At 38.5% G+C, this 26,428-nt stretch overlaps 1 protein-coding gene across 1 annotated transcript in view; it reads left to right on the forward strand.

Annotated features, from left to right (window-relative positions):
- Positions 1-10,064, forward strand: part of LOC107092860 (TNF receptor-associated factor 2-like) — a 20,594-nt gene extending 10,530 nt beyond the window's left edge. Inside the window, exons 7-11 of the mRNA XM_015387547.1 lie at positions 520-594; positions 1,696-2,265; positions 5,647-5,824; positions 6,058-6,206; positions 6,919-10,064. Of these exons, the coding sequence (XP_015243033.1) occupies positions 520-594; positions 1,696-2,265; positions 5,647-5,824; positions 6,058-6,206; positions 6,919-7,137 (1,191 nt within the window). The 3' untranslated portion in view covers positions 7,138-10,064. The remainder of the gene's footprint in view (positions 1-519; positions 595-1,695; positions 2,266-5,646; positions 5,825-6,057; positions 6,207-6,918) is intronic.
- The last annotated feature ends 16,364 nt before the right edge of the window (positions 10,065-26,428 follow it).

A 26,428-nucleotide genomic window follows, 5' to 3' on the forward strand; every position in this document is an offset into this window, starting at 1 on the left:
TCTGTCCAACCGTCCATCAATACATCTGCCCATCCATCCATCAAGACATCCATCCATCAGTCTGTCCATCCATCATCTGTCAGTCCATCCATCCAACTTTCCGTCCGTTAATCCATCATTCATCCGTCTGGCCATCCATCTGTCCATCCATCCCTTCATCCATCTGTTCGTCCGGCAATCCATCAACCCATCCGTCCTTCCGTCCGTCCTGCCATCCATCCCTCTGTCCAACTGTCTATCCGTTGTCCGTCCATCCATCTATCCCTCTCTCCATCTGTTCGTCTATCCATCCATCCGTCTCTCCGTCCATCCATCCATCTATCTGTCCGTCCATCCATAGGTAAAAAAAGGAAGACTTTGATACAATAATTTTAAGAAATCATTTTTTTTTAATCTTTTCAGTGACTAGCACAATAAAATATTAGTAAGCGAGAAACGTCTTCAGTGTTGGTTCATTGCTTGCTGAAACTTTCCAAGTCTGTTGAATATTATAAAATAATGTCTCTCTTTTTACTTTAGTATGTGGACCATATCAAACTCTGCAGTAAATTCCGAACTCCATGTCGATTTCATGTCGTTGGATGTGACATGTCTGTAAGTAGCCCCAAGATTCTTTCCTTAGTTAAACGTCCAGATTGTGTCCCTGTGGTAATAGTTAAAAGTCACATTTTGGCATGTTGCAATACATTTAAAATTTAGTGTTAATTCTTTCCGAGTAATTTCTAAAAGGTTTGTTCAACTTCATCTATTCTGGTATCCCTTAAGAGAATGCGTCTCACCCAACACCCTTTAGAAGTAATTTAATAAGTCAATAGAGTCCATCTGTGTTAAATTAAGAATCAGCATAAATACAGCCCTGTTGAAGGAGTTGATAGAGTCATAAAGACCAACTTCCAAGTAACACAGGAGGCATTTATAGAGAAGTTTGCTGCAGGGTTTGGTCATAAAACAGTTACCATACCTCTGAACATCACACAGCTCAGCTTTAGGTCAGAGAACTGTGCACAGGGCCCTTGGTACCTCTGGATGAGTTACAGAAACCCATAGCTTAGTAAGGAGAGTTGAATCAATCAAACAACCATCCACTGTGCAATACACAAATCTACTCTTAAAGACATTTCGACAAGAAGTTAATTATAGTAAATAAGAAGAAGGATGTTAGGAAGGATGTTGCCAAAAGTGCTCATGTGTTATAAATACTCATAACAAGCAGTTTTATTTACAACATATGCATGTAGACTTACTCCAGGTGCTTTTTGAACATTTATTGTGTGCAGATTCAATGTCATAAGACCCCCAAACTGTCACAGGCATGTCTTAGTTTTTATATGCCTGTAGATTCTCCTTTACTTGTCTTTGGAGCTGTTTCTGTGCACTCATGTCAACTTTTATCACTTTGAGGGTGAAACCAACCGAAGAAAGTAAACTGCCTGTGATTTGGCTACTTTTTAGGACATCTTGCCTCTGATGTTTTATTCATAGTTCTGGCTAGTAAGGCATTTTCAGAATAATAGCAGTTTCTTTTAACAGTAGATTTCTGACTTTATATCCAACAGCCAATTCTGTCTTCAGTTGACCATATTATAAACAAAATTCTAGATACAAAAGAAAAAGAAAGCTTAATATTAGCAGCAAACTGATTAGAAATCTAATGTACTTTCCTCAATATTATTCATTATCTTTCCATTTCTGTAGGTTGAGAAAGAGAAGATTCATGATCATGAACGCGCTTACGCCTATGAGCACCTTAACCTGCTCCTGCACTACATTATGGGGATGAAAGTGAGCATGGAGGGCCTGCAGCCCCAGGGACTGGAAATAGCCGGACACAAACTGTTAGAACTCCAACAATCCCTCAGGGAACTCGAGGCCAGAGTCTCCCAGCTCAGCACCACCTCCTCTGGGCCTCCCGTGCAGGGAGCTGCCGCCTCCTCTTCCTCCTCCTCCGGCACCGGCCCCTCTGGCCCACCTGCATCAGCTCCTCTCCCTCCACCTCCAACTCTTCCTCCAACTCTCTCTGTGTCTACCTCGTTCACACCCCTGCCCAGCTCAGTGGGCGCAGCACTGGAGCTTCAGCTCCACAGCGAGAAGACCAAGGTGGCCGAGCTTGGCCGCAGATGCACCGAACTCGAGGTCAAAGCGGGGACGTTCGAAAATGTGGTGTGTGTTCTTAACCGAGAGGTGGAGAGGTTTGCCACAACCATGGAGGCCAGCAACCGGCAGCATAAACTGGACCAAGACAAGATTGAGGCTCTTAGTAATAAGGTAGGACATCAGTTGTGGGAGCGATGCGGCACCAGTGGCAAACTCTTCCTGCCAAAGTTCTCTAACAAAAAGTGAATGTAATTTATATTTGCTCCAGAAAAGCACCACTTCTAGTTATTTTCACCCAGTTTGAATTTAAATTAAATCCAAATGTGGAAGTTTAAGGCATCTTTGGCTCTACTCAGGGCCTTCACTAAACACCTTAAAGACAGCAACAGATTACGTACTCAGATATGTCCCAAAATGGTTGTAAACGAGTTTTATATAATGCTTTGCTCAGAAACCCAGCTGGCTGCCATTAGCAATATAAGATGATAATAATGTATTTAATATATCCTCTTAACATTTGCAGCCTGGGCAAAGGTTTAAAAACCATATTTATTAGAATAAAACTTTCAAACATCATAGGATTCTTTGAAAAGTTTTATTGTTAGCTTATTTTGCCCACTCTATGATCACCCAGGGTGCCATTAATAGGATTAGCTTCTTGTCTTGGTTGATTCATTTCTACCTTGATTTCTTTAGACTTGATGTTGCTGTGGTTAGGGCATAGAGCTTGGAATCCTGAGGTTCTAGGTTCGAGCCCCACTCCCACAGCCTCCACTCTGGGTCTCTGATCAAGACCCTTAACCCCACACTGCTCCATGGGCAGCCCACTGCTCTCCAAGGGGATGGCTTAAATGCAGATGTAGATTTATCCAATGTGAGATCAAAAAAGTTCAATTATTAGATTACTATTTTGATTCCAAAATACAAAAATATGTTTTTCTGCTCAGCCTCACCTAAAGTAAAGAAAACAAATTAAACCTGAAAGAACCTTGTATGGCCGACCAAGCATTCAATTCTCAAATCTGGACTATAGTTTGGTTCTTTGCTTATGTTGTAAGGCAGAACTGCATAAGTTTTGACCCAATAAGAGCTAAATATGAGATATATAAAATATTCTTTTAGCTTGTATTGATGCCATGCAAGCCGTTCTTCGCAAAAACTTGCTTATAGAAGTAGAAAAGGTCAGATGTGTTGCTGAAATAGTCATGTGACCTGGCTTTGAGTCTGAGCTAACCTTGAATGCTTCTACTTTTCTATTTAGAAATATGTTAACTGACAGTATAGTACATACAAAGTGCTTAAGGTAAAAATAAATTTTTCATTGGAGAAAAGTTTTGTATGTTTCATTGCCAGTTTAATTTAAAACAAATGCTGGTAAGAAATTTGTCTGGAAAAACTGGTGTAATTGGAGTTTTTCCATCAGGGGTGATTGAAGAGTTTCCCACTGTTCAACTTGGAAATTTGGACTTTGAGGGAAAGTAGAAAGTAGACCTGGAAAGTAGACCTAGTCCTTGTAAGATCCATGTCTGAAGTAGATTTTAAGTCTTCATCCTCAAGTTCTAAGTAGAAACAGTCAAGTCAGAGTCGGTTTTTAAAACAGGTGACTCTCAAGTCTGAAACCTCAATATTCAAGTACTTTCAAGTATTTTTATTCATGATAATATATATTTCAAAAGTGAAAAAGAAAAACAGATCCTTTAATGTCTAACTTTAAAAACATGAAATGAGGGCCACAGATGTGATTCAGGGTTAAAAAGGATGGAAATAAAGGCCACTAGTGCCTCAAAAAACAAACAAACCAAACATTACGACATAAAACGAGTTCAAATGGACATTTGCTAAGGTGAAGTTAGTTAAAGCTGCGATCTCACTGCACAAAAAAAGTGTCTCCTGTTGTTTCTTACCGGACTTCAAATGTCATATAAAGTAGGTTTTGCATATTGCATTTAGGTTTTTTTAAGTCGTTTAGAATTTAAGAAATAAATGTTGTCTATTTTGATCTTGTTTTTGTTTATTGCACAGTTATAATCTTCATAATCTGATTTGCTATACTGCAGCTCACACACACATACGTACAAAGGATGAAAAGACCAAGACACAGTCTACGTTTGTTAATATGGGAAGAGTGAAATCAATTAATGGTGTTCACTAGTTAATTAATGAGTGTTTTAAACTTTATATCTTCAAGTACACAAGTCATTGGTGAAAATTTCCAATTAAAGTCGCATGTCTCTGAAATTTTTTTTTAAGTCTAAAGTCAGAAAATGAATGAGTTAAGTCTGCCTCGAGTCTAATCATGTGACTCATGCCCCTCCTCTGGAATGCACCATTTAAAATGGGCTCCAAATACCAGTTGACCAGAAAAATATCCATTTGTGTTGCTTAAACTGAGATAAAACAGGGACAAGGTTGCTGATTTAAATCATCATCATCCATCATAAAATGTAAAATGAATGTAGAATTACAATTTATAATACTTTGCAGACTAAATATGTTTATCATACAAGCATCATGTAATTCGTTTTTGTCTAATAGGCTTGAAGTTTGATGAGGATGAATCAGATGTTTAGGGTTTGATAGCCTGGCCAGCCAGACTGACTGACACAGGGCGTAAATTGATCTGATATAAGGCTCAAGACTTACCGGTCTAAAACAGATCAGACCAATCACAGAGCAGGAGGCGGGCTGCGCTTTTCTGCAGCCGCAACAATCAAGACTGCAGCTCAATAGAGTGATCTTTAAATGATGCCCAACTGGCTGCTGTAAGCAGATTTCTTTATAGAAAATAAATTTCTGCCTCACATCCATAGTTTGCCTTTGAAATTGGCCCTACCTACTCCTTTCCTGACAGAACATAAGACAGTCTGGCTGGTTAGGTAAGCTATAATCCATACACAAACTCTTGCATTCATTGATTTAATTTCAACATGTTGATGTTACAGACAACATATTGTGTTGTTTGTTTTGTGCAGAATTATGTATTTAGTTTCCACCTATAGCACAATGTATTGCTGCAAGCACTTGAATATATTGCTAAATGAGGCAGTAAACTTCAACTTGCACCGTAAACAAAGTCCCATAATGCAGCATTTTAAGTGCATCTGATAAGGATTCTCATTTTTTAACAATATATAGTTATAACTTATTTAAACCATTAAACATGTTGCGGGAAAAAAAGTTGTCAACTATTCACTGCAGTTAAATAAACAGAGATTGATGGATTTCACTCAGTCTGCATTTTATTACATCTTTGCAAAGAAAGAACAAGACCTCATACCCTCCTTATTGCCTGGTAATCAGCCCTGTTCCGATCTGGGCAGCGTTCGTTCCCCCTTACTTACAATAATGGAAACTAGTCAGAGTCAAAACAAATGACAGACACTATGGTTAAACAGTAACAGGTTATGAATAAACCTTTTGAAAGAAGTGTGTTATGGGAATAAATATGTCTTATCTACAAACACCCCTCACTCAGGCATTGTGTGAAATCTAAATTTTCCGACCACAAAAGTTAACATTGAAAGTTTGGTAATGGCTGCCCTACTTTTCCAGGTGCGACAGCTGGAGAGGACCGTGGGGCTGAAAGACCTCACGGTGGTGGAGATGGAGGGCCGGCTGAGGGAAATGTCTGCCACTACTTTTGATGGCGTCTTCATCTGGAGGATCTCAGACTTTGCCAAAAAACGACAAGATGCCATCGCTGGTCGGGCTCCTGCCATGTTCTCACCAGGTAACAATATTTTTTAAGAATAAATGTTTTCATTGATCAGCTAGTAGATTCTATTGGAGAAGCATCAGTGTTATCTTTGCTCTGTTGCAAAATGCACCTTTTGTGTACTGAAGAGTATGTTGAGTTAAAAGCCCAAAGTACACATTTAAACTTTCCCAACAACAGCTTTGGTTAAGAAAAAAAAAAATTCTCAAAGACTTTCTACCAAATATCTGTTTTGTTTTTATTTAAAGCTTTTTATACTAGCAAGTATGGCTATAAGATGTGCCTGCGGATCTATCTGAATGGAGATGGGACGGGGCGTGGCAGCCACCTTTCTCTCTTCTTTGTGGTGATGAGAGGACTGAGTGACGCGCTGCTCAAATGGCCCTTCAACCAGAAGGTAAGAAAAAAACAAAAAAAAACAGGCAACTTTGTGGTGCAAAAAGATTTTAAATGCAATTTCAGCACAATTTAAGCCAAGGCAACACTTTATTTTTTACCATTTTGTTGTCATACATTAAAGGATTAAAGGCTGTAGGCAGGTTCATTTGTTATACAGACCAACACACATTTATTTAAATTGTATATGTTCCTGTTTATCCAATTTTTAACAGTGGCTCAGAGAAACTGGTCTCTATGAGCAGTGGGCTGCCATTGTGAGGCGCCCAGGGAGCAGTGTGGGGTTAAGGGTTTTGCTCAGGAATCCAGAGTGGAGGCTGTGGGGATCAAACTGGGTACTTGCAACCTTCTCAGAGCACAAGCTTACTTCTCTAACCACTAGACCAACACTCCCCCTATCTTATTAAGATATATAGATACAATTTATGAGGGTTAAGGAGGACAGCTAGTATATATAAAATTAGAGACTGTAAAGCTCCTTGGTTTCTGCATTTTTTACGCACCATGTATGGTCCTAACCCAAACCTGCAGAATCAATACATATGTCACTCTAACATGGCTGGGACCAGATACTACAGGAGAGCAGCAAAACGATCCAAATATGTGAAAGATCTGCCAGATGTTTTACACATTTCCTTAGATTAACACCTTTTTATGGTTTTCCGACATGAGTTGAGTATATAAAGTGGATCTCTGACATATTTTAACCCCAGGTAACGCTGATGCTACTGGACCAGAGCAACAGGGAGCACATCATCGACGCCTTCCGACCCGATGTCACCTCCTCTTCCTTTCAAAGACCCGTGAGCGAGATGAACATTGCCAGCGGCTGCCCCCTCTTCTGCCCGCTGTCCAAGCTAGATGGAAAGAACTCATACATCCGTGACGACACCATCTTCATCAAAGCCATCGTGGACCTCACCGGCCTCTAGACGTCGTTATGTTACGGTTTGGCGACCAGGCTGCTCCCTGACCATTCAAGGCTCCTTTTCTGGTCAGTCATGGTCCCGTCAGGGCTCCATTGGGGGGCATTGTACTGTCCCTTTGCCCCTCGCAGGAGAAGGACGTGCTCGCGGCCGTATGCTGCACGTGGCTGCCGAGTCCAGACGGTGCTGGCATTGTCATACCTGGTGGTATCTGTGTGAGAGCCACCCTCATTGATGTACATTATGGGTGCAATCTTTTTCTTTTTAACATCTACCCCAACGGGGCGAACATCCTCTTTTTTGAGCAGCAGCGGGGCGTGATTTTCGTGGTGTTAGCAGAGAGACGTTTCTTGCAACAGGTTGAAGAGAATTCTTATTTTTAATCTTCTAAAATTGTGAGCTTTCAGCTTGTGGAGATTGTCTTAGAACAGGATTGTAGATTATTAATAGCTTGTGTGGTTATTCTGAGAGAGCTGGCTTGCTATAGAGGTAGAGCTTCGTGCAGTTTTTCCTTATCGAAGGTCAATATGGATATCGTGAGCTTGCTTATGTTGAGTGAATTTGCATAGACAAACGTGGAGTTACGTTACAAATAAGATAACCAGCTTCTTTTTTGGGTTTCTTCGCAAACTTGCATGCCGCTGGAGATTTTTTTTGTTTCTTTTAACCCGACAACTCCTGCGCTCAAATTAGCTTCACGAAAAGTTAGTTATTAAAATGGGTGATTTAGCTATCCGTGATGGTGGACATTGCCTGCATGTCTTTGGAACCAGGCTATTTACATGTAGAGTTGCGTGTTTGTTGCTGTTTAGGGTTCGGTGGTTCTGATCGGTGGTTTGGTACATCTGTGGAAGATACAGCGGAGTTACCAAGGAGTCAGGGCAGCTTGCCAGTCAAGCCTGAGGCATAACACTTGCATGGAGTTCTCCTGCAGGATTTGCTCACTCGCTCACAACTCAACACATAGTACTGTGCCCCACCACAGACGTAGGTGAACACAGATTCACAGGAGTTAAGGAGATGTTTGTCTGTACTCATAGTTTCCAGTGCATACCGTACTTGTTTCTGCTGCTCTGAGACAGAATACTGATGCAAAACTATTAGGTCAGTTTAAATAAACCTCTCAGAGATTGTAAAGCATTGTTGTAGGTCTCAGACCGTTTCTGACAATATTTATTGCTGATTGATGTTTAATGAAAACAGAACAGTGCTTTCCCCTTTTTTGCAGTGACACACATTTAACACACCTGCTTATGCTGTCATACTTCAATTCGTGCACTAGATGTCGCTGTTGGTGTGTGTTTCTCATGCTGGGGTGTCGAGGTTGCTGTTGGCCTGTTTGGAAACCAGTTTTGAGCTGTATTGAAACCTCTCTGTGCATGGGAGGCTTCAATTCATTTTTGCTACGGAGTTTCGAGCCGGTTTACTCCGTGAGCCGCGCGCGGAAAGCCTTTATTTGTATTTGTTCGGATGAGAATACGTGAAAATAGAATAGTTATTATGTTATATCCGGCACTGCTCCACACCGGCAGGTGCCTATATATTTATAGCAATGTATAAATATGTATCTTTCATATCATAATGTTGAAATAATCTATATATTGATGTTAATATACACAAGATGTTATATTAAACATAGTATTACTGAATACATTATTAATTCTATAATTATAGAGCAACTTTTTGTTGGATGGTTTGAACAGGCCAGGACAACCTTTTTTTGTGCAGTGAGGACTTGTAGAGTGCAATATATGATCACATATAACCATCTTAGCTTAAAGGATTTAAACAGGTCACACTATTTGTTGCCATTTGTTTACATTACTCATTATGGCGCTGATGAGTCGGACCAGTTTTGAACTTTCTACAGAAATTGGGTTCTTTTTGGACCGTAAAACAGACAATTTCATCAATACAAGACACTTTAGCCGCTTGTTGTTTGCCAAGCTAGCACCTAGCTAGCAAGGAGAACCATTTAACTGAAATTGTTACTTTATACACCGTTTTTGTTTGGAACTTTAAAAACTTTTTTAATAACGTCTTTAAGGATGTAAAAAGTCACTTTCTTAAACCTTGAGTGTGCTTGTACCGTGCCAAAATCTAATATTACCTCTATATGCTAACAATGTACTGCGAGATGTATTTTATGTTCTATGCTAAGATACGGTGCCAAATATGTTTTTATTAAGTTGGGATTTCTATGTTGGCAAGCATGATGCTTTTTTTTATACGATGCATGGGGCCATTACTACTAGAAGTAACTCATTTAAACCCATAAATTGGTCCTCATATGACAGAAGTTTCTGAATGTACGCATTAATTCTGCAGTTTTTCTTATTTTGAAACTTTCCTTGTCTGTCAATGCAAAAGACTGGAACCAACTTTATTTGTGCACTTTGTATCACTTGTCAGCAGGGTATATACATATTTTGTTGATTATGTACCTTGAAATCAGAGCCATTGATATATCATATATATTAGCGAAGCACAATATTATTGGCATGATACCGATATCGGCCGATATATTAACTTACATTATTGACTACCTATTGGATACCAACAATTCTATGAATATAACCCACTTTCTACTTTTTTGGTAAGGATTACGCCTGCACCAGCGAGTCACCTGATGCAGGGGTGTCACACAGATGCTAAAATAAATGAATTGTTTAGTTTTTTTTTACTAAAGAAACAGCCAAACGGTTATTTTTAATAAATGCACTGGACATGAGGGAACAAACCACATAGTAAGTAGGTAAGGAATGAAATATCACTATCTGTTGTCGGCCAGTATCAGCCAAAATTTCAATATTGTGCATCCCTAATAAATATATATATTTATTCAATATGTTGATGATTGTTGTACCATGCTAAAACAGCTCTTAATGTCTGTAATAAAGTTTGTTGGGTTTTGATGTCTGAGCGTTTTTTTTTTTTAGGTTTATTTTATTCTAAAATAAAACTGTCATCGATTTTAGAAGTTATATTTGCAGAGCTGCCGACTCTTGAGATGGACACATGGTGAGAGGATGGGGTTAGCATTCATATGTGAAAACAACTGTGAGAAACGAGTCGAAAATAGATTTCGGTTAGAAATATTTTGTAATCAAGGCAGCTGAATAAGCTTTGTAGCCAGTGTGTATTTTTATTTTTAACATTAATGGTATTGATAAAAAAAAAAAAAAAATCAAACTCTAAATGAAAACAATGTATTTACCCTCTCTAAAACAATGTAGTCAATTAATATTTATTATTTATACTTGTTAATATTAAAATTTAAGCTTAAAAAAAAGCTTGTTTAAATGATGTCATAATTAATGCTGGTTCATTATTGTGGTTTATTCATCAGGAGCAGGTGGAAAACTTTCAATACAATTTTTCTTTTTGCACATTTGGTCTAATCGTTTGTTCAGAGGCCATAACATTTACTGACCTTTATTTTTTTAGGAATATTGTCTTGTAGGAACAACACAGCAGTCAGTAATCAACCCTTTTCCACTTTTTAATACCATTTTTTTTCTTATCGTTTAGAATACATTGGAGTGTTTGAATTAAGCAATTTGGCACATTTCTTCTTGTCCTAAATACCATGAGATGTTTAGTGCAGTTAACCCCCTTTTCTTAATGTTTCCCGCTAGCTTTTCATGATATTACAGCATTACCATAAAATAAGTGACTTGCTGTTTTGGGCAAATATTTTTTTGATTTCAGCAGCCAATATCACACAGAATGTAGATTACACTGAGCCAAAGTAATGAGGTTTAAGCCCATTATCAAGATTTTGGCAGTATATAGCTGTCAAGACAGAAAGTTAATATACTTTAGTGCCATTAAAACACAGAATTGGTTTTAACTAATTAATTAACTATAATAGGAACAAAGTGTCACTCTGGGTCCCTGAGCAAAGACCTTTAACCTCTATGCTGCTCCCCAGGCGCCGAACAATGGCCGCCCACTGCTCTCCAATGGGTAAGGTTGAATGCAGAGAGTTAATTTTGTTGCTCTGTACTTATGACAGTGCAATGACAATAAAAGCAAAACAAACAAAAAAAATGCTGAAAAGCAACATTTCACCTTTTATGCATGAAGATCTTGTCTTGTTCACTAGAGGGCACTATTTATCCATCAATCAATTGCTTTGTACCCTGTCTGAACCCCTTTAACAGGCATAATTCATATATAAAAGGAAGAAACATTATAGGTAACATATTGTCTTTTGGAGACACTAACTCAAAGAGCTGAAACTGAACCACAAGATCGTATACTTCAAGAAAAGTTGGCTCATTAAACAGCCCATCCAAATGCTCATATAAGGATTAAATGGTGCCGCCATTATTTTGGTGCTTAGATAAAATATTCTATCTTTTTGGACTAAAATGTAAAATGATATTAAGATATTTGGGATTAATCAGTATTTAAAACGTCCATTTACATTCACCCTGGTATGTGAAAAGTCTGATCAGTCTCTGAGTCAGAGTGAAGGAAGTGAGCTAACAAAGCAGTGGTTACTTCCACAGGATGTGGCTGGGCAAGTCAGCTCAAAGGAGCCCTTTTATTTAAAAAGACTTCTTTTTCCGTTGTCTGCTGCTCATTTTAAGGTCAAGTCTGACACTTTTAAAGCTTGATGCACTCTCAGAATTGTGTGTACTTAATAGTACTATACCAACTTATATAAACATGTGGTATTTATTTTCCAGGTAATACTTCCTCTTAATATGTGCCACATTTGTTTTCATTAGCTTTGCACAACATAGGAAGAATTTAGATTTTTTTTTATTAAATACCAGACATACATTTAAAGGCAAAATGTATTTATATAAATCACACTTTAAAGCAAAAATTTGACCGAAGTGTATAGAAAATCCTTTTACAACATGGAACAATGTTTGGAAATTACGTGAATTCAGTAAATTAATAAAAACAAAAAAAATTAGAAGTTCTAGAAAGCATAGAGTGTCTAATGCTCAGGAAAAAGGAGATATTTAAAAACAAACATTTAAATCAATGTTAAGGTCAGGTATCCTACAACCTGGGCACATTCTTGCTTTCGGTCTCCCATTAAGGAACGTATCTCTGCACCTTGTGCTGTTTTACTCACTTGGACTTTGGAACTGAACTGTTAAACAGTACAAAAGGCATTTGTTCTGAACGAATTGGTTTCTGGTACCTTATGCCCATAGAGACAAAATAAAACAAAAAATAACTTTCTGGAAATTTAATACTAAGACCGTTAAACAAAAAACATGACAGGCAACTGAGAAGCATGACCAAATCTGTGTTGGACTCAATCAATCTGATTGGGCTGTCTTGTTTTTGTCTGCTTCTAATTGTCAGTCCGTCTCTCTTCATCTGAGCTTTGGCTCAGTATCTGCGAGCGCTGAACTCACAACCCGAGTAGGGGATTTTTGGAAGGCTTGCCACCTCGATGACGGGTGGGTTGATAGATTTAACAAACGGATAAGTCTTTCCCGGCTGGAGGCGGAGTTCTTCTCCAATGTTACCAAAATGCACAAAAAAGTAAGCAAAAAAAAAACAGGCTTGCATTTAAAAGCAATGCATTTTAGAATTAAATCTATCACTTAATAAAACTTTATGTTTTGCCTAATCTAACTTCATGATGGAGAATGTATGTAGAAAAACATGTGTATGTATGTATGCATGTATGTATGCATGTACGTCCAAAACTTTGCATCCTCTGAAGGTCCTTTGCAATATAATGAGTAGTGTTGCACCAATACCAGTATCGGACAGGGCAACGATCCAGCACTGAAATGGTGGTACCGGTGAGTACCAACAAATAGGACACCGATACCGTTTTGAGAGCCAAAAGTTTATTCAACTATTGTTACCCATTCCAGGTAGGCTATAAAAAGTTCTACTGAATTCACTTTTTATTAGTCTTTTTCCTGCTTCACAAAGGTAGGCAGCAGCTTGACAAAGCCATGATGGCAATTATTTCAGTTCTTCATATATACACACACACATAAATTTCTAACAGATGGTATCGGTCAATACTGCACAGCCAGGGTGTGGGTATATAGGGTATCGGTGCCAAAAAATGGCATTGACACAACACTAATAATGAGAACATTTGATATCCAACGAAAATCTGAAATCCATCCATCCATCCATTATCTGACACGCTTGTCCCAACTGGGGTTGCGAGGGGTGCTGTGGCTTATCTCCAGCAGTCAATGGGCGAGAGGCGGGGGACACCCTGGACAGGTCACCGGTAAAATCTAAAATCAGTGTAACTAAAATTAAATCTAAGTAGAGCTAAAGTTAATGTTAAAATACCAACTTAATACCAGTTACTTAGCTGACTGAAGTAAAATGATTCATCAGTGAGTCGGGATCGGGATGATGATGATGATGATGATGATGATGTGTTAATCTATTGTCTCCAATCCAACATCCTTGTTGTACAGGGTGAATCATCAAAGTTAGTTTCCTAATTGTCAGTGATATGTTCTATTCTGGTGGTATGTTTACCTAAGGCCGTGCTACGTATTCTTCCCCATTTTCACTTACCGGTGGTGAGTCCTCCAAAATACCTATACCATAATTAAATACTATTTTGTGGTCTGTAAAGTTTTTTGGCATACCGCTAACAGCAACGGAGGTGTGCAACTTGAATTGAGCTACATGACACCAGCATTAAGAGAATTACAATTTAATGGAGCCTAGTCCTCTACTACGATAAATTAGTAGAGGTAAATTGCTGTGCCAGTAGCTCTCTTGGGTTACATATCATTTACTTCTGTATTTAACAATATGCTTTTTCTCCATATGTGCTGAAGCATTATGAAAATAAAGCCTTACAAGAGCACATAAATGGGGTTACCATATTGCACATGCAGGCAATGGGCAGACAAGGAAGTCATTGGTCAGAGCAACTTCCAGTCAGTGTGTGGAAAAAAGAACAAATGTCCGAGATCAAGTGTGAAAAGTGCAGAACAGTGTTAGAAGTTGAAAGAGATAACACCAGTGGTGACCACTGAAGCGCAAGCTAAAGCCTTGGAAGCTGGAAACTGGATTAATAGTTACTGCCAGCAGATGGCGGATTTTGTTTCTGCTGATCGTACCTGGCACAAAAAATTATTTAATGTTCAAAAAGGACTAAGAAAATACTATCTGAGTGAACGTTTGAGTATTTAGCCTTATAATAACATGAACTTATGGTTTTTGGTGGGTTTGATTTCAGGTGTATACTATGAGACTAAGGCCATTTAAAGCTATTGTGTAGGGTTTTCATGTTTTTTTTAAAAGCCCCAACCCTCTCCACTAAAAAAAAAAGCACATGCAAAACCCTGTACCCGCCTACGAGATAAAACACCTAACGCGTGCGAGAGCATGCATGAGCCCATTTCTCCTCATGTACTCTCTGTTTATAAGTTGCTGTTCTCATAGTTCATAAAAGCTTACTGTCTCGACATACAGTGGGGAACTACATAGTGGACTTTATAACAACTTTATAGAAAAGCAGATGATCACTGCTTTTTGCTCCCCATTGGTCACGTAACTCCTGCTACACTGCACGGTGCCGTCGCCATCTTTGTTATTAGTCGCCACTGTCGAGTAGCGACAGCAGGCAGGCTGTAACAGCAAATCCGTGCAGAGCATTCTGGGATATATCTGCCAGTTCATAGACACTTTTTCTTTTACGACCCTCTGCCATTTTCAAAGAACAGTGGTGAGAAATATGAGCTCAATGACTGTCTGAAACCGTAGCTCACCACATAGAGTATATACGCCTGAAAGATCATCCTTTATACCTTTCAGAAAAGCAATCTAACATGTTATTGGAGGATAGAGGTCAAAGTACAATTCCTCTCAGTGGCAAACAGGTGAATCTGTCTTCTCCTGCATTGTCTTTCTATAAGCAGGTACTTGTCTTTTTGCTGTGAATTATTATTAGTGCAAGTAATGAAAAATGTGTAAGCATCACACCTGATGTGTGAGTTGTCTGCATATATAATGCAAAGTGTTAGGACGCACTGGGAGAGTTGTCGTGAATTATAGATCATAAATCATAAAGCAAATGATTGTGTAGTTTTAACTTTTTATTTTGATGTAGGTATATATATACATATATATATATATATATATATATATATATATATATATATATATATCCAGACAGAGGTCTCAAACTCTACTCATTGGGGCCACTGAACAGTAATTTCTGGATGCATCTCAGCTTCAGTTCAATTGAAATGAATAAAAATGGCTGCTGTTGAAAAATTGCATTGTCATGGTTCTCCTCTTTTGGGACTCTGAGTTTTTAGTTTTCAGTTATTAGTTATTCTGGTTTGTTGATCTTTGGTTTATTTTCCATTATATTCAAGCAGTCTTCAATTACACTCTGCTGCCCCCTTGTGCTTGTTTCCTTTTCCCTTGGCTTCCTTCTAGTTAGTTCCACTTACACCTGCTCCATATTCAGCTCATTAGTCCATCCTTTGTTTTATTCCCCTTATATACTCCACCTCTGCAGTCACTCAGTGCTGGATCCTTGTTGTTTTGTTGTTCACTCATCTCATGAATATTTAGATGAGCTGTGTGCTGATTGGTTGGTTTACAACGAGCGAAGCTGCTGAGCAAAGACGCATCATAGCAACCAGCACTCACTCACTGAAACATCAAAATTGTTGATATGGTAGAGTGACCAGACGTCCTCTTTTTCCCAGACATGTCCTACTTTTCATACGTAAAAAAATGTCCGGGGGGAATTCAAAATCGTCCAGGATTTTGGTCAACTAAAGTGCAGTACGTAGTCGAAACACACTGGGCATTCGAACGGAGCCGTGAGCTCCGGGGCTGGTCCGTGAACCCTGGAGGATGGGGGCAGGGAGCCAGCGGGGGACGGAGCGACTGAACTTGACCCGTTGATGGTTGTCTGGACACCGGCGGCCCCGTGCTTCCCCCCGCCTGCCTTACCGGCCCCCAGTCCCCCTTCTCCTCTGGCTCTCTGCTGAGGTCCAGTCAGCAGCCCAACAGTCAATGGGGTTTGAACTTCTCTGTATGTCCATTTCAACCATTGAACTATCATTATACATCTATGAAAATGTAAACTAGATTCAATGACCCCTTTAAATCTTCAAGATTCACCTCTGCCCCCTGGTCTCTGCATTTGGGTCCTCAAGCAACCTCCATACAAATTGTTACGGTCATCTAATACACAATCAGGTTTTACAGGAGAATAACTTCTAATTTTTGCTGACTTCAGCTTTAGAAACACACTGTAACTTAATGGATCTATTTTCTTAGATAATGTGCCCTAAAAAGTCAGACAAACACAGTGCTGCGTGTCTTAGATGTTTCCTTACTCCAACACAGTGAATTAATGGCTTTATTAGGACCTCAGAGGTTTGCAGTGGCCTGAAAACAAACCTTTCATTTGGTTTTCGTGTTAGGCAACCCTGCTTTATGAGAAAAGGATTTTGAAAAACCAATAACTGGTGAGACAACTGTAACAGTGGGAAGTCAAAGACCTCTACAGGCTAAACACAAGATGATTATGGGTTATTTAACAATGGCAAAATAACCCATAATCATCTGTCAGTCATTCATTTTATTGCATGTTATGTTCAACATAAAATACCACATACCATGTGTCTTCATGATACTGTTTCTTTTCAAACATTCACTAACAACCTTCACAGTACAGCTGCATTTATACAAAGGTTAAATTACACAGATAAACTTTATTGACCAAGTGGGTGACCTTTGAAGGTAATTATTTGCTCTAGATTTTTCTCAGTAGCATGAAGGGGTTGGGTTCCAACTAATATTAGATCAGGAATAAAAACTTAAACAAGCAGAACATAAATGACTTGATGCTAGGCTTTACTGTACAGCATACAGCATGTCCCATCAACCCTTATTGTCAATGAATGTCATACAAACATTGTTTTTACTGTCCAGATCTTTTTCTATTAAACACATTTACATATTCTCTTTCTTGATAGAAATGTTTGGTTCCTGGATATATGATAGCACATCACTTCATCAGATTGCACATCCTTTCTACTCTTGTAGCCCATTTCATGTTATACTATATTGGTGAGCCATTTAATAAAGGTAAAATCCTAAGAAAGTACATTAAAGTTTGTGGTTGTGCTATAATACAACCAAAATATAAAATTGTATTTAGATATAAACATTTCTGCAAAGTATTACGGTGTATGCCCCTGACTGTATATTTTAAGCTTATTCTTCTAAGGCTGGTTGGTGACAGTTGTGTTGGCATGGTTAGTAAGTAAACTCAAAATACTTTAGGGGAATAATTATGAACTACTGAAAAGATATGCGCTTCTTTAAACAATATTTTGCACCTTTGCAAACTAAATATTAGCTTGCACCGTTTAAACTTGATGCCCAGTGTCACAGTCTCACATAACAAAGACGGCTCTTAATAATGGCTATTGTCAAAGTCTGCCTCCTGTGTTTGTTGGCAGCTGAGAGCGAGAGAATCCAAAGCTCTTCCAATTCTTCTGTTTATTTAGTGTTTATAACTAATGTCCTAAGGCGCTGACGTAAGAGAACAGAACACTTTCTTTCTGCCAGGAAGGTGTATTGTCATCAGAAAACAAACGGGGAAGTGACTTATAAAAAAGCTAAAAAGTTATCATTTAATCAACTGGGCCCGTATGGTAGCAGCTGGTGAATTTTCATCCAGTTATCTATTATCAGTTTGGATTAAAAACATCAAGCTGCAAACAATGAAGGGTTACATTAAGGATTTTACAGGAGCAACTACTACCAACTTCAGGATGTTTTTTTTTCCTAAAGTAGATAGAGGACGATAAGTTGCAGCCTAGTTTTAGGGGATTGGTTAAACTTAAAGAAAAGTTTTTTTCCACGTAACTCATGCTAGATAGAGCTAAACTGATTTTTCTGTTAAATTTGACATAACACTGAAGTAACACTGAACCAGGCTAAAAGTTATTGCTCTTTAACGGGATTTGACTTGTTTTATAAAGACGTCTGATCTTAACCACAGAGTTATACATTCACTGTGCAAAAAAATAAAAAAAAAGCAATAATTTAATTGATAGTTTGGTTATTTACCCGCAGACAGAGCCAGTAAAACAGCGTTAGTTTGCTAAACTTTCTTTCTTGCACACACTTTTCTTTGGGACTATGATTGGGCCATTGTAACAGGCACTAAAATAATTACTTTGCCTGTCTGTCCACTGGAATGTGTTTCATAAATCATCCAAAGCTTTCTTCAGTTGTGAACATGGGTTAGAAATATCTGTCCTTATGTGATTTCTCTTTCCATAACTAATGAAGTTATGATTAGAGCAATTATATTCTTAGAATCATTAAAGTCACTAAATGGGCTGTTTAGGACTCATGAATTCCATTTAATTCAATGGTCCTTTGAAAATCTCAACCCTACCCATTGTGAGCAATCTCTACATAGCCACTTATTTAGTTATGTTGGTGATACTTACAGTAGCTGACGCCACTACTTACGGTGAATTCAGCTTTTTCTTTGCTTATGAACTGTATAAATGAAGGTCTTACAGTGTCCACATTCAAGGAATTGTTCAAATTCACTTCACTTTTGTTAAAAACCTGCCATTATAGGCATCTAAAACTGTCTGTATGCCCTCCTTGGTTTAATGAGGGGTTACTGCATTTGATTTTTTTCGACTGGCTCAGTTGGGGATGTGATGGAGAACAGACATCAGCAGCTCTACCTGGGGCAGCTGCTCTGTGCTGACTTAATTCACGTATCAACCGACAATAACTGAAGAGGTTTTGTTATGATTAAAATTGAAATTATCATGTTTTTCTCCATTTTAAAGGGTGATAATATTAGTAAATGCATTCAAGTTAAATAAAAACAAGTGTGCATAATCTTTACAGTACAGTATATTGCTTTGGCAGGTTTTGTGTCAGTCAGTCACATGACCAAAAGCTACAGAAAAAATAAAAACATCTTGAAAAGAAGTTTTTTTAAAAATAGAAACTGCATCAAAATTGGACAAAGGTCTAAAATAAACCCATTTTTCATTGCCACACAACACTGAAGCTTTTGAAAAGGAAGAGCTAACAGTGCAGTAGGAGCACCTTGAATCTCCAGAGAGAGCCTTTACATCTAGCCAGGGATTTTCCACTGCCTGTTGTTCGTTTGTAGCGACAGAAGGCAAATATACAGTGTTCATGAAGTTTATTGTAAAAACTGAAGGTGCTAGAATATAAAATATAATATCTTTCACCTAAAAGTTTTGACTTTTTATGTTAACTGATTCACCACAGTTTTAAAAAAAAAATGAAGGTTTTCAATAAAGTTATAATCTAATGAAGCACATTCATTTTCCTCATAGACACAAGAAATACACGTTAGCCTCAGACTAGCTTTTCATGTAAACCTACAGTAGTTTAGTGGAGTGTAACCTCTTTATAAGTGTGTATAAACATATACAGTATATTATTTTGTTTAATGGTCTTGTGCTGACAGTACTGTAAGAGGAGAGATCACGAGTTTGCTCATGTCTGTTGGCTTGTGAATATCCATTTTGAAATCCTTACATTGAGAGTCCCCTGCCTAAAGATTTTACTTGATATGAATATTTGCTTCTGAATTATAAAGCAAGATCTTGATTCCTAGTACATGTGGATGAACTTCTCTCTAGTGAGCTTCATATGCCTCTTGTGCTCATTCGGCTTCCGCATAGAGTCCGAGTAACGCCATCTCACTGCGGAGTAGAGACTGACATTTTTTCGGGAATCCCACGGGTCACGGGATTCCCGTGGGAAGAGAGTCAGTATTAGTAAGATCACGTGATTGGGACGGTACAGGATTAAACATTAACGGGAGCAGACGGGAGCAGGAGCAAACCAATAGTAACCAAAAAAAAAACTAGGATCGATGCCAAAAAATAAAATAAAATAGAAAGAAAAAAATCCAGAACTGGTGCCGCCATTTTGTAGTTTTTTTCTTTAAAGCCTACACTACAGTATAATGCGAGTCAAAAAAAAACTACACGGCCCAAAAACCAACAGTGCTTCCGCTCTGAGTTTTTCACCGTTTTCAAAAAAAACAATGGAGGGACAAATAGTTACTACAGTTAGAAACAGGAACTTAACTGACCCTTCATAGAAATTCAGATTCAATGTATTGGCAGAAATCTTATTGAAGACAACAAGAATAGGAGTGGTGCAGGAGCGGGAGTCATTCTGAATGGGAGCGGGATGGGAGTGGGAGTAATTTCACCAGGAGTGGGACGGGACAGGATTTAAATTTCTACTCTGGCCCGGGATCTGGACGGGACACAATTTTTTTATGTGGCAGTGGGACGGGACAGGAGTGAAAATCCACTCCCGTGTCAGTCTCTACTGCGGAGCCAAGTCTGACGTGGTTTTAAGACGTGCAGTGTGAGCAGGTAGATCGCATCAGAGCGTCAGGTCGCACAGTGTGAGAAAATACATCGTGAGCTGTGAACTCACACTGTACGACGAAACCCTACAGTTTTGTCGTACAGTGTGAGCAGTACCTGCATCCAACGATAGAAAAAAATCGCACAGTGTATGCCTGGCTTAAGACTAAGTCCAATAATTGTATACAGAACATGGAGCAGAGGCCTAGTGTTGTTTCATATTGGTGGGAGGTGAGTACGTTATTATGGAAACTAGATATCATACACTATTTAGATTTTTTTTAAACCAACAACTTAACCATAGAGATGGGTACAATGCCAATAAAATATCCCCCAGGCTGGATAGAAGAGTAGTGCAGAGGAAAACCTCTGCTTGTGTATACTTGTTCAGACAGATAGAAATGTCCCCTTCAAGCATCTGGTTATTGTATGTAAACATTAACCAAACTCCCACATTAATAAAATACGTAGACTATTTCTGATATCCTTGCCGTTTTGACTTTTCCCTATATTGCCACACAAGGAAACAGTCTGCTTCTGTTTTTCCATAGATTTGCCCTCCTAAACCTCATAAACATTCATTAATACTTGTGAAAGTAAACCTCTCAGTTGGATGAAAGTGCCAACGTATTTTTTTCCCTTACAAAGTCTGGCTTTTTGCATATGTTTATGTTAATACAGTTTGCAAAAGTGTTTATTCAAAGCAGCTTAGACCACCACCAGCCAGGTTCTGTGAAAGATAACAGGGATGACAGTGTAGAAATAGAGAGCAGGCTTAGAGGAAAAAGCAGAAAGAGATAGTGTGGCAGAGGGGGCTGGGGAGTAGGTTAGGAGATGCTCTCTAATAGCTAGGTCTTTAAGAGAGTTTGAGGAGACACAAGGATGCCTCTGTTCTTTCATTAAACCAACATGGAATATCGTCTAGTATGGTGCAAACACTTCTAGCCTCGATTGAGGCTGTGACCTAGGCCTTTGCAGGAAGATTTAAGTAAGAGGCAAGCCGTTCCCATTAAGCCGGGCAAACACTGTGCGATTTTTTCAATCGTTGGACACAGCTACAGCTCACACTGTACGACGAAACCACAGTATTTAGTCATACGGTGCGAGTTCACAACTCACAATCTATGTTCTTACACTGTGCGGCCCGGCGCTGTGATGCGATCTACCTGCTCCCACTGTACGTCTAAAAACCACATCGGACTCAGCTCCACAGTGAGATGGTGCAACTGTAACAGTGATGTCTATCTGGAAGCCAAATGAGTAGAAGAGGAATATGAAGTTCACTACAGTGAAATGTAGGGATGGAATGGTTTATGAAAAATCGTCCGAACCGTTCGGTTCGACTGTCTCGGTTCGGTTCGCGTGTGTTGCGTTCGGTTCAGGCGCTGCTCCTTTTTCTCATAGGCGAAGTGTTTACACTCCAGAGCAGAAGGTGGCGGTACTGCGACCAAAGCCAACCACCAGTAGTAAACAAGAAGAAGAAGAAGCGAAGCAGCGTAGCCGGGTGTAGCAGAAAAAAATCAGTTGTTGTGGAGAATTGTGTGGGTATGGCGAGTGGGAAAGAACAGGAGTTGGAAGACGCTCCAGCAGCACTTTATAGGTCTGCTGTATGGGACCACTTTGCATTTAGAGTGACCTACGATTGGAGATCGTAGAGGGCATGCGCGAGAGGATTAAATTCAAAGCAGCAAAACATGCGGAAATTATCCATGGTTTCCGCGAATCATTAAAAATAATTACAATTCATACATTTTTTGTTTTTTTTTTCCATTAATTTCATTTAAAAAAATTCATTAATTTTTATAATATTTATTATTTTTTTTATTTTTCAGTGTAACAATAAACATATACCGAACCGAAAACCGTGACCACGAAACCGTGAACCGAACCGTGGATTTTGTGAACCGTTCCACCCCTAGCAAAATACGTTGCCTTGGCAATTTGTGCAATTTTGTCCTGAAAGCCCTAAAAAGAAAAGGCGACGACGTATTTGGACAAAGACATGGCTGAGCAAACGTGGCTACTACGGTCTGTCAATTTTACAGAAAGAACTCCACTTCTTTCGCACCCCCGTCATGCTTCTGTGTTTTCAACTGAGAGGAAGAAGAAGAAGAATCCTTGTTTGCTCGCTGAGCGATTTGCCCACGACGGCCGACTGAAAATCAAACATGTTTGATTTTCTCCTGACCTCAAGATTCCTGATTGGGAGGTGGTCGTGAAAGGCTGAACGCCCCTTGTTACCCCCTGTACGCTACATGACGCAGAAAGTCAGCCCAATTGAAAAATTCTTGCACGACTGGAAAGTCGGCCCGAGAAGGGCAAAAAAAATCGCACAGTGTATGCCCGGCTTTAGGCACTTTGTCAGCTAACATCACTGTCTGGAATGTGATGCGAGCGGCTAAGGGTAGCCTGTGGAAACCACCATTGTTGGCATATTTTTAGAACTGATTAGAGAAATGTAGACTGTAAAGACACAAAGTTAGATAAAAACAGTCGATGTTGAAGAGTTTCTACACTCAGGGGGAACATGCTGGGTTCTGTGTATAGTTCTATATCATGTCCCACATGAGCAGAGTAAATGAAGCTGCCTTAAAATCAGGTCAGTCCTCGGGGTCTTGTCAATATATAATTAGAACAGGATACAGACACAGTTTCCTTTGAACTTGAACGACAGAATCTGGATTTCAGTTGTTCTTTTAACAGTGTTTTTTTTTTTTTTCCTCTATTGGATGCAGTGAAATACATTCCTACCTTTCATGTAGCAGTTTTCTCTACCTTTGGGACATTCAGTATCAAAGAATACATGTTTGACAGGAAGAAAGCACAGATATAGCAATTTTAAAAAAAAATAAGACAAAGTTTGAACTATGTAATTATATAAAACATATATCTTGATTATTTAACCTGTTTTAGAAAAACATCTTCCGGGAATCTATCCATTTTTACCTTTCTTTTTATAAACCAAACATTGCGATGTGGTCTTTAATACAATAAATAAATAAAAAATTCTCAATTCATAAAAAACTGATTTGTTTGACTTTGGTATCTAAAAGATAATGTGACTAATGTTTCTTAGTGATATCGCTTAGAAATTAAAACAATGACCTTGACTAAATGCAACATTTTTAATTATCCTGAAGCTACTCTGCCATGTTTGTGACTCCCAGTCTTCTTAAAGGTCATGATTCCTTAGTTACTGTACTTAAAATCTAGTTTCCTGTATATTTTAACTTAAATTCAGTTTATTTATATAGCACTAATTCACAACACATGTCATCTCAAGGCACTTTACAGATATAATTCAATTAGTTCAGTCAGATTGGTTTAAAGTTTTATTTCTAAGGAAAACCAGCTGCCTATATTGAGTCATTGGCTTTGTGGGATTTGGTTCTTCTAGATGAACATGCAGCAAGAGCTGATATTCACTTGCATTGTAAAATTGACTCTACAGCCATCTATTACACCAAGGATGCATGCTGTGACTGTGGAGAGGAAAAACTCCCTTTCAACAGGAAGACACCTCCACCATAACAAGGCTCAGTGTTAGTGGCCATCTCCTGAGACCAAAAAAAGCTTTAAAGAGACAGAAAGACATATAAGCGGTGATCCTTAAATACTTTCTATGTGAGATAAGCTAACGCTAACTAGCTCAATCTGTGACTTTTTCTAGGAATGAAACAGGTTATCTCTAAATTGGTTTTCATATCAAAAAGTGTGAAAGTGAGCACAAAAAATGAACCCAAAGCAATCTGTTCTTCAAACTTTACTTTGAACATATTCATTTACCATATTTCCTAAATAAAGAAAAACTCCTTATACCACTCATAACCACTGTGCAAAGGTTCTTTTTAACACAATGAACAGATACTGAAGACTGAGGCTGTGAACGAAACTTTGGCCTAATCCCTGTATACGGCACTATATTGGTTACGCTATTTTAGTTGAGTGTCCGAAACTCTAGTGGAGGAAAAAGGTAGAGAACTCGAACTTTCTGACAAAGCACCTTGAAAAGTAGTGATCATCTGGCGGAGGCGGAGTTGCGTGACCAACGGGAATCGAAAAGTAGTGATCATCTGTCCAAACGGTCAGTTAACTGAGTTACTCTAAAGACCACTTTAAAGTCCCCGCTATAGATAGTGTTTGAGGGATTTAGGGGTTAGGGCGGAGGTTTGGAAATAGTCTAAATGTGTGTTTCTGCTTCTCCTGTGGTGTTGATCCCACCCTTTGACCCTTCAGAAAAGTAGGAATCCCTATGGCAACCAGTCTAATATGCATGTTTCTCTCATAAGGTTCTTCTCTGTACTTCTTGCTGTTTTGGTTTCTTTACAGGCCTAACAGAAACAATACTATGTTTGAAGGATTTCAAGAGACACTCCACTTACAGTTTGTTTTGGCTAACCCAGGGAACTTATTAAAAAATACAATATCCTGTTTTGAATATCATGTTTTGCATGGCTGGATTATGCATCATAACTGCTAATGTCAGAACTAAAGCTATTGTATGCTTTATAACTAAAAAGCCAACCTTGAAATAATTGGAAATAATTGGTAATGCAACATGAGACCTTAACTCTCCAGTTAACAGTGTTGTTTCACACACTTCAGTACGTGACAAATCTGCACTCACTCCAACATCTTCTCTGTGTTTTTACTGCCTTGATTCATGTCCAGTATTATAGTTCAGATTTCTCCCACACTTTGAGAACTCCCAAAGGCCTTCTGGGGAAAACAAAGGAACCCTTCTGTTTATTACACCATCAGGTTTCTACTCGACAGAAACAAAGAAAGATCTAATTATGTATACCTCCTACTGGGACCGGAAAATTTAATCATTTAATAACCACAGCAGCGTCTTACATGCTGATGATTGAAAATCAGACTGATCATAAAGCCAAAGAAATTATAATATTATAATAAATTGAGCATCTACAATTACAGATGGTGGTGGTAGCTAGGTGCTTCGCTGCTTTAGAGCATATTTAGATTTATGAAACTATTAATTCTGGTCTGGTATCAGAAAATCCCAAAGGCAAACCTGATAGAAAAACTGTAAACCCAGCTATGAATCCCCCCCAAAAAGAACACTTTCTATTAGTATTGTCGAAGTCCTCGCTTAAATCCAGATGAGAAGCTATGGCCATAAATGGTTTGTTTATGCATAGAACCCTATTTTTACTCCTTTTCTGAACTAATATTTATATTTTACACATATTCTAACTATTTCAGTGACCCAATTTCTTGCAAATACAACAAAATTGACAACGGGAGGGTGGAGGTTGATTGAGGACCCAAATGCAGAGATGAGGGAGGCAGAGATAATTTTGCTGGTTTAATAAAGAACTGAGGCAAACATCCAAAAAAACGCAAAAATACTGAGAGCCAAAAATCAAAGAACATCAGAGAAAATTCACGTAGGGAACCAGAGAGGAGGAAGCCGCTAGGGGAAAGGAGGCAGGCACAAGGAGGCAACAGACAGTAACTTAAGACTGCAGAAAACAGAATTACTGATAACTGAAAACTAAAAACGGGGATAACCATAACAAAAATGCATTGTGGAAGGCTTTTTGTCAGATCAAAGAAACAGAGCTAAAACAATTTTCTACATCTGCTGTAAACACTTTTTATGCTAAGTTAATCGTGTTAGATTAAATTAAGTGAATCATGTTAGTGATCAAAATCAGAAATACCTTTTATATTAAATATAGGGGCAATTCTAAGTTAGTTTTTCTAATTGAATAAGTTGAGTTAGAAAGAGGAATTATAAAGAAAATGGCAAAACTTATAAATGCACTAAAATTAAATTTTATTTCTTTGTTTATGCTGCTGCAATTGAGTTTCAGTGCAAGTGATTACTAGATTGTGTTCTTGTAAATAGAGATTTTCACATATTATTGTGGTGCTGGAGA

Source organism: Cyprinodon variegatus, unplaced genomic scaffold (assembly GCF_000732505.1).
Source record: "Cyprinodon variegatus isolate N-32 unplaced genomic scaffold, C_variegatus-1.0 Scaffold397, whole genome shotgun sequence".
NCBI classification, from domain to species: Eukaryota; Metazoa; Chordata; class Actinopteri; order Cyprinodontiformes; family Cyprinodontidae; genus Cyprinodon; species Cyprinodon variegatus.